The following is a 15,198-nucleotide window of genomic DNA, read 5'->3' on the forward strand; positions in this document are numbered from 1 at the left end:
TGACTTAATTCTTTTGGACAAACGACTCAACTTAGACTTTGGCATTAATTCAAATGACTTGGTTGCTACATGTTTTTTTCATACTTTCAATTATTGCTTTAAATGAGGCGAGTTGACCAATTTTAAAGGTTTATCGTTTTATTTTGATATCAGTATTTTCACTCGGAGATGACTTGCTTTAGTTATGTTATGAATGGGACTTGACTTGGAATGAATTTGTTTTTAAATGAGTTCACCAATTTTTTTTAAATGCTGGAAGTATCGCCATCCTAAAATAATTTTGCGGTAGGCAGAAAGTATGATTTTTGCACTGTTTTGTTTTGAAGGATTTGGACGAAAAGGATAGCGAACAGGCGTCCGAGAACCCACAAGTTCGTCCAAAAGATTTCGTCGTTTTGGTGTTTCTCATTCTGCTCTGCTTCTTCACCTGGCTATTTTGCTATTTAATGTTAAACGAGACCAATCGAGGATCGATGTACACGTTCACCATGCTGTTCACCGCTTTTAGTGTTGTTCAGGTAAGACTATAGAAGGCAGATTAACCACAAAGCAAAATTATTTTCAAAATCTACTTTTGTGTGTTTATGAAAAGAATTAAGTTTTTCTGCAAGGCAAAATTACTAGCTCAGAGAAGCGAGATAGCGATTACGAAAAGAATTAAATAACTGCCAACGTCATCAACTTAGCATTTTACGTTTGGATGACGTAATTTAACGCCTGTGGATCGCAACACCTTATTTGGAAATATCCCAAGTGCATTAATGTGAGTAAAATTTAAACACTAAAGTCTACAAGTTTAATTTGCTCGTCATGTTAATGTTATTCACCAATTATGTATAGTGGGACTCGGGATTTGACGGAGTCGGCTTATTATGCTGATGTAGGACTCGGGACTCGAGTAAGACTACGTTAGACTACCAGAGTCCAGAGTCCGACGTGCGCATGCGCAGTACCAACATTCGAAACTGATACAGCCACAAAATGTGTACTTTGGAGTCGGGACTCCTCTTTAGTATTTTGGCCGAAATAGGACTCGGGAATTCATTTTAACCGACTAAGCAGCCCTACTACAAAGTAAACACAGGAATGCGGGTGTCCGTTGCTTGAAATTTTTTTTAGGTGTTTAATGTGCAAAATACCACTCTGAAGAGAAGGCCTCCACCAACTTTATGAGTTTAATAATTATTATTTTTGGAAGCGATGCTGTGAAATGGATTAGACTTCTTTAAATTGAATCCCAAATTACGTTCCCATGAAACACATATGACTTGACTTGATATTTGTTCTAAACGACTTGACGGGTTTTCAATTTCGCATGTAACCTGAATGGGACTTTTTGTCAGTTTTAGAATGAAATAGAATATGAGTTTAGACTTTTTTAACTTAAATCCTTAATATGTTTCCATATAAAGTATAGGACTTGATCAGCTATTAATTGTAAATAACTTGACTGGTACGTCGTTCAGCAAGTAAATTGATTGGAAATTTGTCATATTTTAAGACTTCTTTAACTTAAATCCTAAATATCTTCCAATGAAACGTTAAAGGCTTGAGTTGGTATTTGTTGTAAACGGTTTGACTGGTACATCATTTGGCAAGTGACTTGACATAAACTTATTACATTAAACCCTGGCTTGACTTGACTTGCTATTTGTTGTAAACGATTTGACCAGGATTTAATTTAGCAAGTAGCCTAACTCAACTTTTTCAAGCGAAAAAAAAACGACTTAACTGTTGAAATGACTTGACTTTTGGGTTATTAAGTAGCCTAACTTGTCCAACACCTGTGTGTCACGCAGAGCCTGTACATGTTCTTTGCATACGGCGTGATGCCTACAGAGGTCAACGAAGCCTGTTGCCCTCCGACCGACGCTGGAGACCGGTCGGCAGTCGAGGAAACTATAGAGGAAGTTATCAAGGAATATGTTGGAAAGGAAACGATCAATAAGGACAAAAAAGACGAGGACATCTTTATCCAGATCGTCGAAGACAAACTGAAAAACAAATAGGAAGATATACTGGAAATAAGTTCTTCTGGTATTTATTAGTTGGTCCGAATTTTCAGCTAACTATACAGGAATCCTTCATCAGGGAATGTAACAGGTAATGGAAGCCTGCATTAGGGATAAAGGCTTCCTGGATAGTTAGCCAAAACGTTTGGAAAGAAGTAAACACCAGAAGAACATATTTTTAGCATATATTATGCCTGGTAGAAACAGCATATTTATAAATAGGAAGGTCGTTTTTCAAACGCCTTTGTAAAAGCGGACTTGAAATGTTTTTAATGTTTTTGATTGATGTGAGTTTGGTGAAACATTTTTCTACGTTTTCCCTTTTGAGAACGAACGAAACCTTTTGAGTTCGTGAATATATCGTGGAAATGAGTTCCTGGTTATATTTCTATCGTGAAAGTAAGTTCCTTATTAAGATCGTATCGCGTAAACAAGAATACCGTAACACTTGTCAATTTTGTTGTTTTTGAAGTGTTTTCCGTGAATTACATTCAGATGAACAGAATTCCAAAATGTACAGAAACCAAATGGTAAAACGTTACAGTTAGTCGACCATGTTTTTTATCGCCCTAAAAGGACAATTTTGTATTTGTATAAATGTAATAACAGCAAAAAGGCCATGAACATTTGGTGGATGCCTCTTGTCTTAAATAAGAAACAGTGAATAGAAACAAAGGTTAAACGTTAGAGACTGTCGCCGACCATTCAACTAACTTTACTTCGGCCTAACAAAATACACATAAACTACAATTTGGTTGAAAATAAATAAAAAATGGATCATATTTGGTTTATTTGATTGTCCTCAGAAGACTCTTCGTGTTTATGTAGATAAGACAACAAATACTCGTAAAAGAGAACGCATGTAGTAACCTTAGTTATTTTGACGATTTCTATTTTTTTTCTGACCACAAAAGTAGAAAAAAAAATGAAGACCAAAGGAGCGCGACAACTTCCACATTGCAGAAAACAACCATTAACAGCTACTGTGAGACATGCAATCTATCTGCAAGTTCTTATATAGTTTTGTTTGGAGCAAGTGATGAAAGCAATAAGTTGGTTAGACCCTTTTTTAAATTGTCTCTTGGCAACAAGGAATTTCGTGTGACAATGAATTACGCAATTGTTTTAGAGTTTTTTTTTATATTAGCGTTAGGTTTTTGTATGTTTGAACTTTGAACCAGACGAAATGCTTCCATGAGCTTACAGGGATACAGTAAAATAAGTTTAAAGTAAAAATTGGATCAAAGAAGCAACGGGAACTCCAGTTTAAAAAACTTCCATGAATCACCACGGTTTTGGTTTGCTTTTCTTCAAACAAAAACTTTTCGTCAATCAACTGCGTCATTCTATTTTATTTTAAGCATTTCCGCGTACAAGTTTTGCGTGGGACGTTTCCACGCTTTAAACGTGTCATTCACATTCCTCGAAATTAAATTCAGAAAATAAACGCACTTATTGCTAACGTAAATATATTTCTACCCGCAGAACATGAAGATCTAAAAGTAAACGCTGGTCGCGATGTATATTCGGTTTCTTTGCGCTATAAGCCTATAAGCAATACCTAAACAGCCAAAGTGTATTGCGCGCTGCCGGTTGACCCTTTTAGCACAGTGTGATTCACTCAACGGTTGTTGCGTTTAAAACGCGAATGTTCTATTTTCGAAACGCAACGAAACATCCGCTTTTGGAACATTGTTAATACGACTTTAGGCCTGCGAAAAAGGTAATGTGTCACGCTGGAAACATTTGTTTCGGAAATGTCTGGCCCAAATGCAAACAGTTCCGCAAAAACAAAGCTGCGATGTCAATTTAGGTTGCCAGTCGTGTTTGTCTTTGTCTTATTTAAAAAGTCGAAACAAGTGGCAAGGTTGAGAAATTGTGTTAAAGCTACATGCTCTGTTTTACAATACTTAATATGTGGTGCTTTAGGTTTACATAACTGAAAACTTCTGGAATAGAAAGTCAGAAAACAGCAAATATTGGAATCTCAAGTTACCAGGGAAATGGGGGAATAAAGTCTAACTCTAGGCACTAAGACTAGACGTACCTTTAAAATTTCCAATTCCAAATTGTTCGTCTGACAAAAATTGTTATTATATGTGCCGACGTTTCAATGATCTATTCAAGTCATCTTTGTAAGGGCAATAAACTTGCAACATACCGAAAGTCTCGTTTAATAACAATCATTGTCGGACGACCAATTTATATTAGATACAATGTTTGGCAGCACGAGTATATTCTATTTTTGTTTTCATATATTAAAAAAGAATGTAGAGTTGCTTGTAAAGCCACAGTTAAAGGAGATAACCGTGAAAAGGTATACGTTTTTGAGCAAAGATATAAAATATATAAAATTGCTTTTATCGAAGTCATGCTATTGGTCAAAAAGCAAATTAACAAAACTTCTTCTTTCGTGTGTCAAACACGGAGCTCTGTTGACGAGAGCCATTTCAGAGTGTCATTGTCGAGGTCTCTGAGGCCTCGTTCCCCATGGGGTGGACGGTAGGTGGTACATTCCTCCACGATGTGATCCGCAGTTTGGTGTTGGGCGCCACATATGCAAGCTGGATTGTCGGTCAAGCCCCACAAAAAAAAAAAAAAAAAACTTAATAAAAGTGTATACGACAGGGGTGTCCAACATGGGGCACGCGACCGTATTAAAAATGGCACGCTAGCCACGAAAACATACAGCCAATTTAAAAAAAAGCTAAATTTGTTATAAAGCCAATTGTCATTGTTTTTTCACAAAACAATCCCAGCAATTACGACACCAAACAATTACTTCTGATATTATAACACTATACTGTTTTATATTTTTGCAAAAAAGCGCTTTTAATATTAGTAAAAAAATAGTTGCTAAACTTTGGCATGGGAAGAAGTTATAAGATAAAATGGGCATGTGGGCCTGTTTGAGTTGGACACCCCTGGTATAGGGTAAATTATTTTAAGGATATTTGGTTAAAATTCGCTTTAGAATTTGTAGGTCAACTTTTTATAATTGACGGTCGATCGAAAATAACGCTGTGATGCACAAACAGTCTTTTCGACATTGGATCGGCATCAATACCACCCCAATCGGCTCTGATGTCATAATATCGGACATTCAAAGTTATAGCAGTATTTATCGAGCAATACCGCATTTTTGGTTATTCGGTTTAGCTTCGTACCTATATTATAGAACCCAAACCTTAATTGCTATGTTGTTATATCATTGGCGGACTTGAATGCACTGAAGTCCATGTTTTCAAATGACATGACGTGACTTAAATCTTTTATTCAAATGACTTGGACTTCGTTTTTTTATTAAAATTTAGCACGTTATAAAATTTGATTGCTGTATAGTTCGGTTGTGGCATTTTATATTTGATTTGGTTCACATAATTGTTGGACGAGTTACTAATTTTACTAGTTTGACGTTCTGCTTTTGTGTCAATGACATGACTTGAAGTTGACTTGCTCGCATAATGACATGACCGCGACTTGGCTTGAGCGACCGATGACTTGGACTGGAACTTGACTTTTAATATTTAGAAATACTGGACTTGGACTTTTGACTGGGACCTTAATCTTTAAAATGACTTGCATACAACTCTGCTCATTGTGCTACAAAGTTAAACCAAGAATATGCTTTTAAGGGTTAGGATTGTCAAAAAGGGTAGAAATGAATAATTCAACAGGCGTAAGTGCGCCGGTACCCGATGTGGATCACACACAATGGATGGTTTTCATGATTTTCGAGACGATTCTCCTTGTCTGCGCTGTATATGTCTTTTCGGCGCTGGTCTTTTATCTTTGGAAATCGTGAGTTTTTGCGCTTAAACTGTTAACACGCCAACGCAAAATCGGTTTGATTTGCTATTTATCATTTAAAAAGAATATGCGTTTTCCACATGCAACGAATATGCTATTCCTTAGAATAAATACCCGTAAATGCCGTTTAAAAAAACGATCGTAAAGAATGTGAATTTAAATCGGTAAACCAAGTAATTAAAGCGGCTTGCTTTCATGCCGAAAGTAAAATAAATACGTTTAGTTAATAAACCCTTTTTTTAACTATTTACTTTCATTATGAAACGCTATTTTACAGATTTTTGTCTAAAGTCATGGCTTTAGGAGTCTTCTAAAATATTAAAATATAAAAAAAATCTGTGAATTTTAAACATAGTTAAGAAAGTATACTCGTCCAAATCTACATTTTTGCTATTGGAAAAAATAAAAATAAATACATTTAAGTGCATAAAAGTGTAGCTAATTTTTTTAACTTTTCACTTTCTATAAGAAACGCTTTTTTACAGATTTTTGTCTATAGTCATGGCTTTAGGGAGTCTTTTTTTAAATAAAAATATAAACAAATCTTAAATTTTAAACAAATTAAAAAAAATTATATTCGTAAAAACCTATATTTATTCGATTCACCATAAGAAATATAAATACATTGAGTTAATAAACTTTGGTGTTGTTAGTGAACTTTAACTTTCTATAATAAACGCTATTTACCGATTTTTTCTAGTTGTGGCTTTTTTAAATATTGGTAAAAAAATCTGTGAACTTTAAATAATAATTCAAAAACTTGTCCAAAACTATATGTTTGCATTTCGCAAGATAATTATTTCACGCCAACATGTTGTTCGCAGAGTCGTGAGTCGACGATTAGGAAAAAACAGTTCGGAATTTTCGAGTTCGCGCAAGCTCAAGCTGGTGCTGTACGGTCTTGTGCTCGCCTACACAGTACTGGGCGTGTGCAAATTTTCGCTGGCCCAAGTCTTGTACTATTCCCCGACGACTGACCTTTTACCGCGATGCTTGGCCATTGGAAGAGCCTACCAGCTCATTCACGTGTTTGGTGAGTCGGGCTGATAATTGGGAAGACTCAAAGTCGAAATGCTACTACGATGTGCCTACATCGCCAGCCTCGTGACAGCGTTATAATGCCAATTTTTAGTTTAGATCATAATGGTGGGAGCTTTTAGTCAGACGTAATAGGAACATCAAAGCCTAATATGAAGTAGGCAACATTTTGAATGTTTTTAATATCTATTTATGTATTTTTTTACATCTGGCCGAGAATTGGGACGACGTAATAAACTATAAATGCCCAAAAACATAATAGTCCTATTTTGATCGCTAGCTTCGTAGCACAATTGTAATGATTTAACTCATCAAAAAGTTGCAGATTAAAGAATAAAGGAACCCAGAAGGCTATGCAAATTCTTTTCTCACTTAGCTTATAGTATACGGTGTGTAAGGAAATTTAATATTCGTAATATCAAATATAAAATAACCAAAGTTTGAAAATATGATAAAAATCTATGGAGGGGTAGTAAACAGAAAATATTTAATTTCTCTTCATTTGTAGCTGAACTATTTGTTGTTTAATTATATTCATGCGGCTATCTATGACCGAAGATTTTTGAGACCTTTTTATAGACCAAATAATAACATACATAATACATCAACACACATGTCAATAGTTTTTTCGCGTCTCTTTCCAAAATAGTCTACTATGGATTCTAAATACAAGGCAGCACACATCTCAAAAACATCATGCCGTAAAAATTAAACGTCTACTTAGGCCTACATCTAATGTTCTCAATGGTGGAGTATATCGAGCGCTAATTATAAAAATTTGCCCGTTTTTATTTTGCTGTGCGTGTTTTTAATATTCAATTTAAGTATACCGGTACATGTTCAACTGTTCATGTTGTCGTACGAAATTGACGTAAATGTTTGTGCTAGTTTTCCATCTTTCAAAAGCAAGTGTTGTGCTGGAAACAACGTTGAGTCACGCGGCGCGCAGGCTAATCGTGCAGTTGCTAACAGCTGAATGCGAAACTATAACATACAAATTTAGATCTATGCAGGGTATAGGATTGCCATTTATAAAAAGAAAAAATTCTGGGAAAATTTGTGACGGGCTGGATAAAACCCTTGTGAAGTAACAGTAAATGTTACGTCACACCCCTGACGAGACACTAATGACATATGTTTGTTTTGCTTCAAACTGTTAAACATCAAAAGTCCAATTTCAATTCTTTTCAAATAAATTGGATTGGTCAATGTTAAAATTCACTTCTGGATACAAAGTGTGTTACTAAAAATCCGGATATGCCCGGAAAAATCCGGAATGGCAACCCAGTGTAGCGCTTCATGATAGTATCAAGCACATTTACGTTATAGTTCTAATATACGCGTCTTTATAAAACCGCCATGCGTAGACGAAAATGAAGTGGCCTTCGACGTTTACCAAAAGGTACTAATACCAAATTGCTAAATTCTGAAAACTATTTACTAATGCTAGAACTTTACAACAAAAACATAATTACAGAGACAAAAGGATAATTCAATTTTTCGAAACGGCATTTAAGTTATGGTTGTTTTAACTGTTATTTTCCAGGGACAACTTGTCTCTACTGCTTTCTGTGGCTAAGACAAAACACGCTTTATCGCGAACCAAGCTTGGCAAGACTAGCTACAACTGCTGTAATAAGGTAGGAACTGTAACGAGGTCGATAAAATATTACTACTCCAAATAGAAACCTCCGAGTGCAAAATTAACCATTGCGAGATCTGTTCTTGTTATATTGTAAAACAGTGTGATTCGAACCCAGGCCAGCAGCTTTATTCAAGAAATGCTGCTTTACTAAATAGAAACCTGCTATTATAAGAAACCGCTCATCGCCAAAGAGCCGGAAACTTTTGTTTTATCGTTTTGCATTAATCGTTGTATCTCTGACGGATGCAGAGTTGGTTAAAACAACTCGAAGCCAACTCCGGAGTCCGACTCTGGCTTAGAAGATAGAGTCGAGTTCCGTAGGAAGAACTGACTCCGTTAAGTCCCGAGCTGAAACAAAGTTATTCCTACATCGATGTCTTCCAGATTCAGCAAACTACTTCTCGTTGTCATCCTCATCACTGGAGCTTCCGGAGCGGTCGGAGTCTTCGTGTCTTCTTCAGAGCACGACTTCGCCGTCCTGAACGGCACCAACGCTTGTTATTACGTTCTTAAAACTGGTTTCAACGCAATGGTCGTGTACATCAGCTACGCTCTAGTGCTGGTCATTCAAGGTGGGTCATTCAAGTTGGGCGTTTTTCTTTGTACATATTTTCAGTTTCGACAAGATGTTGTTTCAGAAGTAAGCCAGGTAAATCCGGAAAAATGACTGAAGTCCTAGACAAGTGATTTTCAAAAAATCACAAGTCAAGTCATAGTTATAGCTAGTCAATCACAAGTCATGTCCTTTGTCATAAAAAGTAAACGTTAAGCTACTGAAATCGAGTCGCATGCGGCTCTTCACCCAGTTATATGCGGCTCTTAAGTTCATGTTGTATTTATAATATGTTTTCGATTTCCTTTGGTTAAGTTATGGATTATTGTCGCCTTCGATTTCGAATCAGACTGTTTGCCGAAGGCCATTGTATGTTTAGTAACGGTTTTAAAACAAGATAAACGTAAAAAAATATGCCCAAATAATATTGATGTACGACAATATATCTAAATGTGTATTTTTTTATTCAACACGTCGCGTTCGTTCTAAATTTAAATTTTTGGCTATTTAACGAAATAAAGGCATTTTTTTCGCGCTTCGCGCGATCGCTTTGTGGAGTTAGTAAGAAATGGAGTGATATGCCATTCATTTTGTTTCATGTGTGTATGGTTTGGCTCTTTACGTATAACCAAGTAACAAATGCAGCCCTTGGTATCTGCTTGGTTGGCCACCCCTGGTATAAACAATGCCTAATGAAAACACCTCATTTTAACCCAAGTCATTTGTCCGAATATCAAGTCAGGTTATTTGCCCAAAAGACTTAAGTCAAGTCAAGTCATTTTTACCAAATTACTGAAGTCAAGTTAAGTCATTTGAAAATGTTACGTACACTTAAGTCAAGTCATTGACATTACAACACTGGAATACGGGTAGGTAATGAGATATATCCGATTACAGTCGCATTTTAAAACATTGCAAATTAATCGAGTTGGGGAGAAATGGTTGGAGGTTTTAGTTGAACGTAGTAGAAATATTAAATCCCATATAGAAGTAGAGGAAACATTTTAAAAGTTTGGAATATCTCATTTTGGTTCATTTTTAACATGGACCATGTGAGGATATTTCGCTAAGAGTGAGATATATTTTTTCTTGGGTTATCAGCAGTAACAACAAGTATTTTTGATGACTTGGCCTGGATGTGGTTGAATTGACAAAGCAAAACCCTTTCTAACAAAATGTGACTAATGTACAAAGGTTCAAACATTTAATAAAATACGTCTATGACCTGACAAATTATATTTGTATAGCCAAGTTTTACAGGACAAATACTTTTTGTACGTTGTAAATCAATGAAAATTGAAGCGGTAAGTTTATTTTTAGTATAATGCCCTGTAAACAAATTTAAGTAAATTTGGATAGGGCATATATGGTTTCATTTCAAAATAATTAACAACCGTACTCAGTAAAGCAGAGGAAATCTCCATGTTAAAAACATGAACATGTTAAAAAAAGTTTCAGTAGTTTTGGAAAAGAAAACCACTGTTTGTTAAGTTCCGTTTATGTATTGGTACATCTCCAAGGCAAAACGTTAAAACGTTTAGTCCACTGTTTGGTACACATTCCATTATTGACATCTGCCCAATAACATATTTAACGTACTAAGCGTGTCTATACAGTACACCAGTGAGATAGACAAAACCAAAGCATACACAACATTTTTTTGTCCAGGATCCAACCTATTTTTGTTCCTGCACATTCTGCGGCTTCATCAAAGGGAACTTGCACTCCACAGCGACTGCATGCGGTCATCGACTTCGAGGAGAATTCGTCGCTTGGTGCGCAATTGCTCAATAGCAGCAGCAGTATCCACCTTCACTGATATGTCCCTCATCGTTTTTGATCCTCTTATTAAGGGAAGGATAATTCAAGTGGTAATCTGAAATTCATTTGTAATGCAGTTTTTAAGTAAAAGCTTACAGCAAATTAACCAATTACAGTTTTTCTCATATTCTACAACAGTGTGATCCAAACCCAGGCCAGCAACGTTATTTGTAACCCGCAGAACAAAGTATATTTCAGTGGTCTTATTTAATTTTTTATTTATTTTATGTCTAGTATTCGCATGCAACCAATATTCAAATAATCGAAATTTTATATTTAAATCTAAGAATGTTTATTAAATTAAACCAAGATGAGTTCACAGCCTATTTATTTATTCTTCAATCAATAATAAAATAATATTGTGATTCAAAAATCTGACATCTTTCACCACCCTGATCTTATACTATGAACTTGATGGAATTCAAAAAAACAAAATTATTAAAAATAAATTTGAACAAATTATTTTGTAGTAACTCAAATAGAGGTCTACGATACTGTAAATGAAGCACGGTGGTGAGAGTCATTTTCGATTTTAAGAATCTTGTCAGCTAATATACGTTTCTTATATAAACTGTTGCAGTATACAGGGCTTAATAATTTTTACAGCCCCTCTTGTAATCGTCATTCTTTACCAACGTTACAGCAACCTATGCAAATTGCCTTTGTCAGGGATGATTTACCGAAACGTTGGTTAAGCTGTGATTAATAATACGTTTTTTCAGTTGGATAAGAAAGTTTATTTTAATTAAACAAAGTTTCTATACCAAGTGTTGTAAGTTTTTTATGTGTTTTTGTCAGGTTACCAACTCATTGTGGGATATCGACTACGCAACCAACCTGGCTTGTACCTTGTTCTGTTTCACCAACTGGAGTCGAATCGTCTTCCCGTGGAAATTGCTCAAGAAGAAGGACAAGGGCAGAAGCAACAGCGGGGTGTCCAGCACCTTCTGAATTTTTGACTCTAAAACTGTTTTTTAAGGGCTGTGGAGTGGGTTAAAGCATCCCGAGTACGACTCTCGATTCGGGCTTGAGCCTAAAAAAGAAACTTGAGTTCGACTCCCAATTTCAGAGTCCGACTCCGGCCAATTTACGTCGAGTCCCGAGTCCGGCGCCCACTGTACAGCTTACAATACAGCCATCTACGTAACTAAAATAGGGTGGATATACAGCAATTCACCCAAAGAAGTGATCAAATAACACATCTAGCCACGTAGTTGTAAATTATTCCAATTCATTCTCAACGTGCTCTCAATTTTACACGATTGATTCATTCATTCATTTCGGAAATGGCGATTCCTGGCCAAGCTAATCATTCCGTCGTGAACGGCATAATGTGTTTAAAGATATATTTTTCCGTCATGTTTATCGCTGGAACAGCTGCTATGCCGTAAGGTTTCCAGAAATCCTTTGGAAAGTGCTGAAAGGATTGAATTCCGGTTTGTTTTTCTGGTGAAGACGTCATTGTTTACACATTTTCATCATAGGTTCTGGAAAAGTAAATTTCTGTTATATTTGGATATTGAACGAAAGGCAACAAAATATTCTAATTTTGGAAATGCTTTTCCAAAGGGCTTCTGGTTTAGATGCCACTTTTTTCATTTTTAACATCCAATAAAGATTTCTCGATTTTAAACGAAATATGTTTTTTAGGAAATCATAACTCAACAGAGAAATTGAGTTACAAAGTTAGTTTCTGGTGGGGTAGAATTATTTATGTGTAACATTTCGAAAAAGAATCAAGAAACGTTCAAAAAAGAAAGATTTAAATCGGACTCTCTGGACTCGATAGCTTTACGTATAGTTTTGCTCGAGTCCCGAATCAGGAGTCCAACTCCAGCTAAATAAATCGACTCCTTAGAGTCGCGATTCCGACTGCCGACTCCGCAGCCCTGGTTTTAAATGTGATATATATTTTCCGTAATTGTTTTGCAATTTTTAAGTTAACTGTTAAATACAAGAAAATGTACATCAAATCATCTTTAAAGTTTATAACGGGTACTGTATGAAATGTTTATTTGGTGTTGCAATACAAAAAATAATATACATTTTTGTTTAAGTGGAATGGAGAAATGTTTTAGCACTATTTGACTGACATGCTTCGCTACATGAGAATTCTGCCTTTTTTGGTCAACCTTTAAAAATACGAAAAAAAGAAAGCAGTCTACAATAATAAACTATCTTGCAATCTTGCAACCTTGCAACTGATTGCCGGTCTACTTCACAGCTTTATATAAACTCACAATAATCCACAAAAACCAACGTAGCAGAAACTATTTTTATAAATTTCAGGTGATAGCATTTAGCGATAAAATTTGTCAAACACACAAGGTATCCAAAAGGTATAACAAAAACAAAAATATATTAACTTTAGTTTGGATATTTTGATATTTATTAGTTTTGTTATGGTGCGCTCAATTTTATGATTTTTTATCGCAAGATGTAGGGAGTGTGTGGCTCTAGCTTAGCCTGATTTGCTTAATTTTTTTAAGATTTGTTTTCCTAATTTATGTATAGCAAGAGAGATTCTACCACATACTTTTGATATTGTAACGTTTTTGCAACTATTAAGCGTAAAAACTAAAGTAAACATATTTAAATACCATATAAAAAACTGTTTTTTCAGCACTATTGAAATGACTGTATTCGATGACTTAAGTGTACTTGTTTTTATAAGAGTTTTTTTGTTATATATTGAGGTATGTATATCAATTGTAGCAAATAAAACGTTTAGATTGCTACTTTGTTGTTTTTTTCAGTTTTTTTTTTTTTTTTTTTTTTGAAGAAAAAGTTTACTATTTTAAAGGTTTATCGTTTGATTTTGATATCAGTAATTTGACTTTGAAGTGACTTGCTCTAATAATGACTTGACTGGGACTTAACTTAAGTAACTGATGACATGGACTGGGACTTGACTGGGCTTGTTATTTTTTGAATATCTGGCTTGGCCGAAGTCATTTCAGAAATGACTTGACTGGGATTTCAAAATGACGTGTTTACAACAAAAAAGTAATTTGTCGAACATATTCCTACCCTGCTAGTAATACACAAGTGTTGAAACGATACAGAAAGGACGCTGTTCGTAATAATGTCTGTTGTAAAGTTAACGAACCATTTGTAAAATAATATGTTTACGCTCTACAAAAGTACTCCGCCCGACAAAACCAAATTGACTTTTGTTTGTAAAGTTACAACTAATTCATGTTTTTCTGCTCGGTTTTAAAGACAGCAAACTGAAATGCACAGAGAAATGGAATGCGACACTCGTTAAATGTTTGATATTTGCACATGGGCGTGTACGACATGATCCACACCTTGAACGCTACCTACGGTAAATATTTACACCGGTTTACTTTCTGTCCTGCTGATCTGGCAAAAAAAAGTCTTTTCCCAACTGGGATAAAATGGAATGTATTTGTAACGGTAAGGTATCTAGTTTACTGTGAACAGAGTAAAAAGTATTTTTTACCGTAAAGAGAGTAAATTTAAGCAGCTTATAGTTCCAAAGTCGCATGTAATTTGTTTTACAGTTTGAATAACTTTCTATCTGATAAATTATATTTATGGGCGTATTATAATGTAATCGTGTTTGTTACTATTTGAACGTTGACAAGTGGTTTTAAATGGGGTTCGTCAATTTTTTCAAACATGACGTCACACAACTAAGTAATTTTACGAGAACGGAAAATTTTAAACATGTTTTACCCAGTTTATCTCGTTTGCGAATGTGAAACTGAAATTAGGTCGAAATAAAATTTCTTTGAAGATATAAAGTACCAAGGCAAAACAAATGAGAAGTCAATTAGATCAATATAGGAAGGTATTTTGTCCAATTACTTTTATTTGACTAAATAAAAAAAAAAAGTTGGCGAAATGTAACTTTGACGAAGCTGTGGTGCTTTGTTAATATTTCGACGCGAGAAAATTAGCACAAAGCGGTTAACACCAGTGCTTTAATACAGTGTTTCTTAAACAGGTGAATGGTTCACCCCAGGATGAATAAAATTTTTGCAGGGGTGAACCAACCAAAAGAGGTGAATAAGGGTTAACTGTCAGAAATCAAGTAATTTTGTGCTGTTATATATAGACGAGATAGTTTTATCATATCATGAGACAAGGGTGAATGAAATCTGAAGATAAATGCTAGGGATGAACAAAACTAAAAAAGTTTAAGAAGCACTGTTTTAATGATCTAACTTAATTGCACTTATTTTCTGCTTTTTTCCTTTTTTTCCTTTCCATTTATTGTACGAGCGTTCAGTGTCAATCACCCTGACGAAGGCGGCTTGTATAGGTTGCCGAAATGTTGGTTAACAATTACA

The 15,198-nt window shown here is 35.2% G+C and overlaps 2 protein-coding genes across 2 annotated transcripts in view; both read left to right on the top strand.

The window, feature by feature from the left end:
* The window catches only part of LOC146140988 (adhesion G-protein coupled receptor G6-like), a 6,180-nt gene extending 3,713 nt beyond the window's left edge, over positions 1-2,467 (top strand). The window contains exons 6-7 of the mRNA XM_083392340.1: positions 327-518; positions 1,800-2,467. Of these exons, the coding sequence (XP_083248466.1) occupies positions 327-518; positions 1,800-2,009 (402 nt within the window). The 3' untranslated portion in view covers positions 2,010-2,467. The remainder of the gene's footprint in view (positions 1-326; positions 519-1,799) is intronic.
* Positions 2,468-5,673: 3,206 nt separating this feature from the next.
* On the top strand, positions 5,674-11,830 carry LOC146140989 (uncharacterized). Its single transcript, XM_083392769.1, has 6 exons — positions 5,674-5,813; positions 6,647-6,855; positions 8,407-8,500; positions 8,890-9,077; positions 10,727-10,929; positions 11,678-11,830. Exons 1-6 carry the CDS (start codon positions 5,674-5,676, stop codon positions 11,828-11,830), a joined length of 987 nt encoding a protein of 328 aa, XP_083248895.1.
* The last annotated feature ends 3,368 nt before the right edge of the window (positions 11,831-15,198 follow it).

Source organism: Ascidiella aspersa, chromosome 6 (assembly GCF_963924565.1).
Source record: "Ascidiella aspersa chromosome 6, kaAscAspe10.2, whole genome shotgun sequence".
Lineage (NCBI taxonomy): Eukaryota > Metazoa > Chordata > Ascidiacea > Phlebobranchia > Ascidiidae > Ascidiella > Ascidiella aspersa.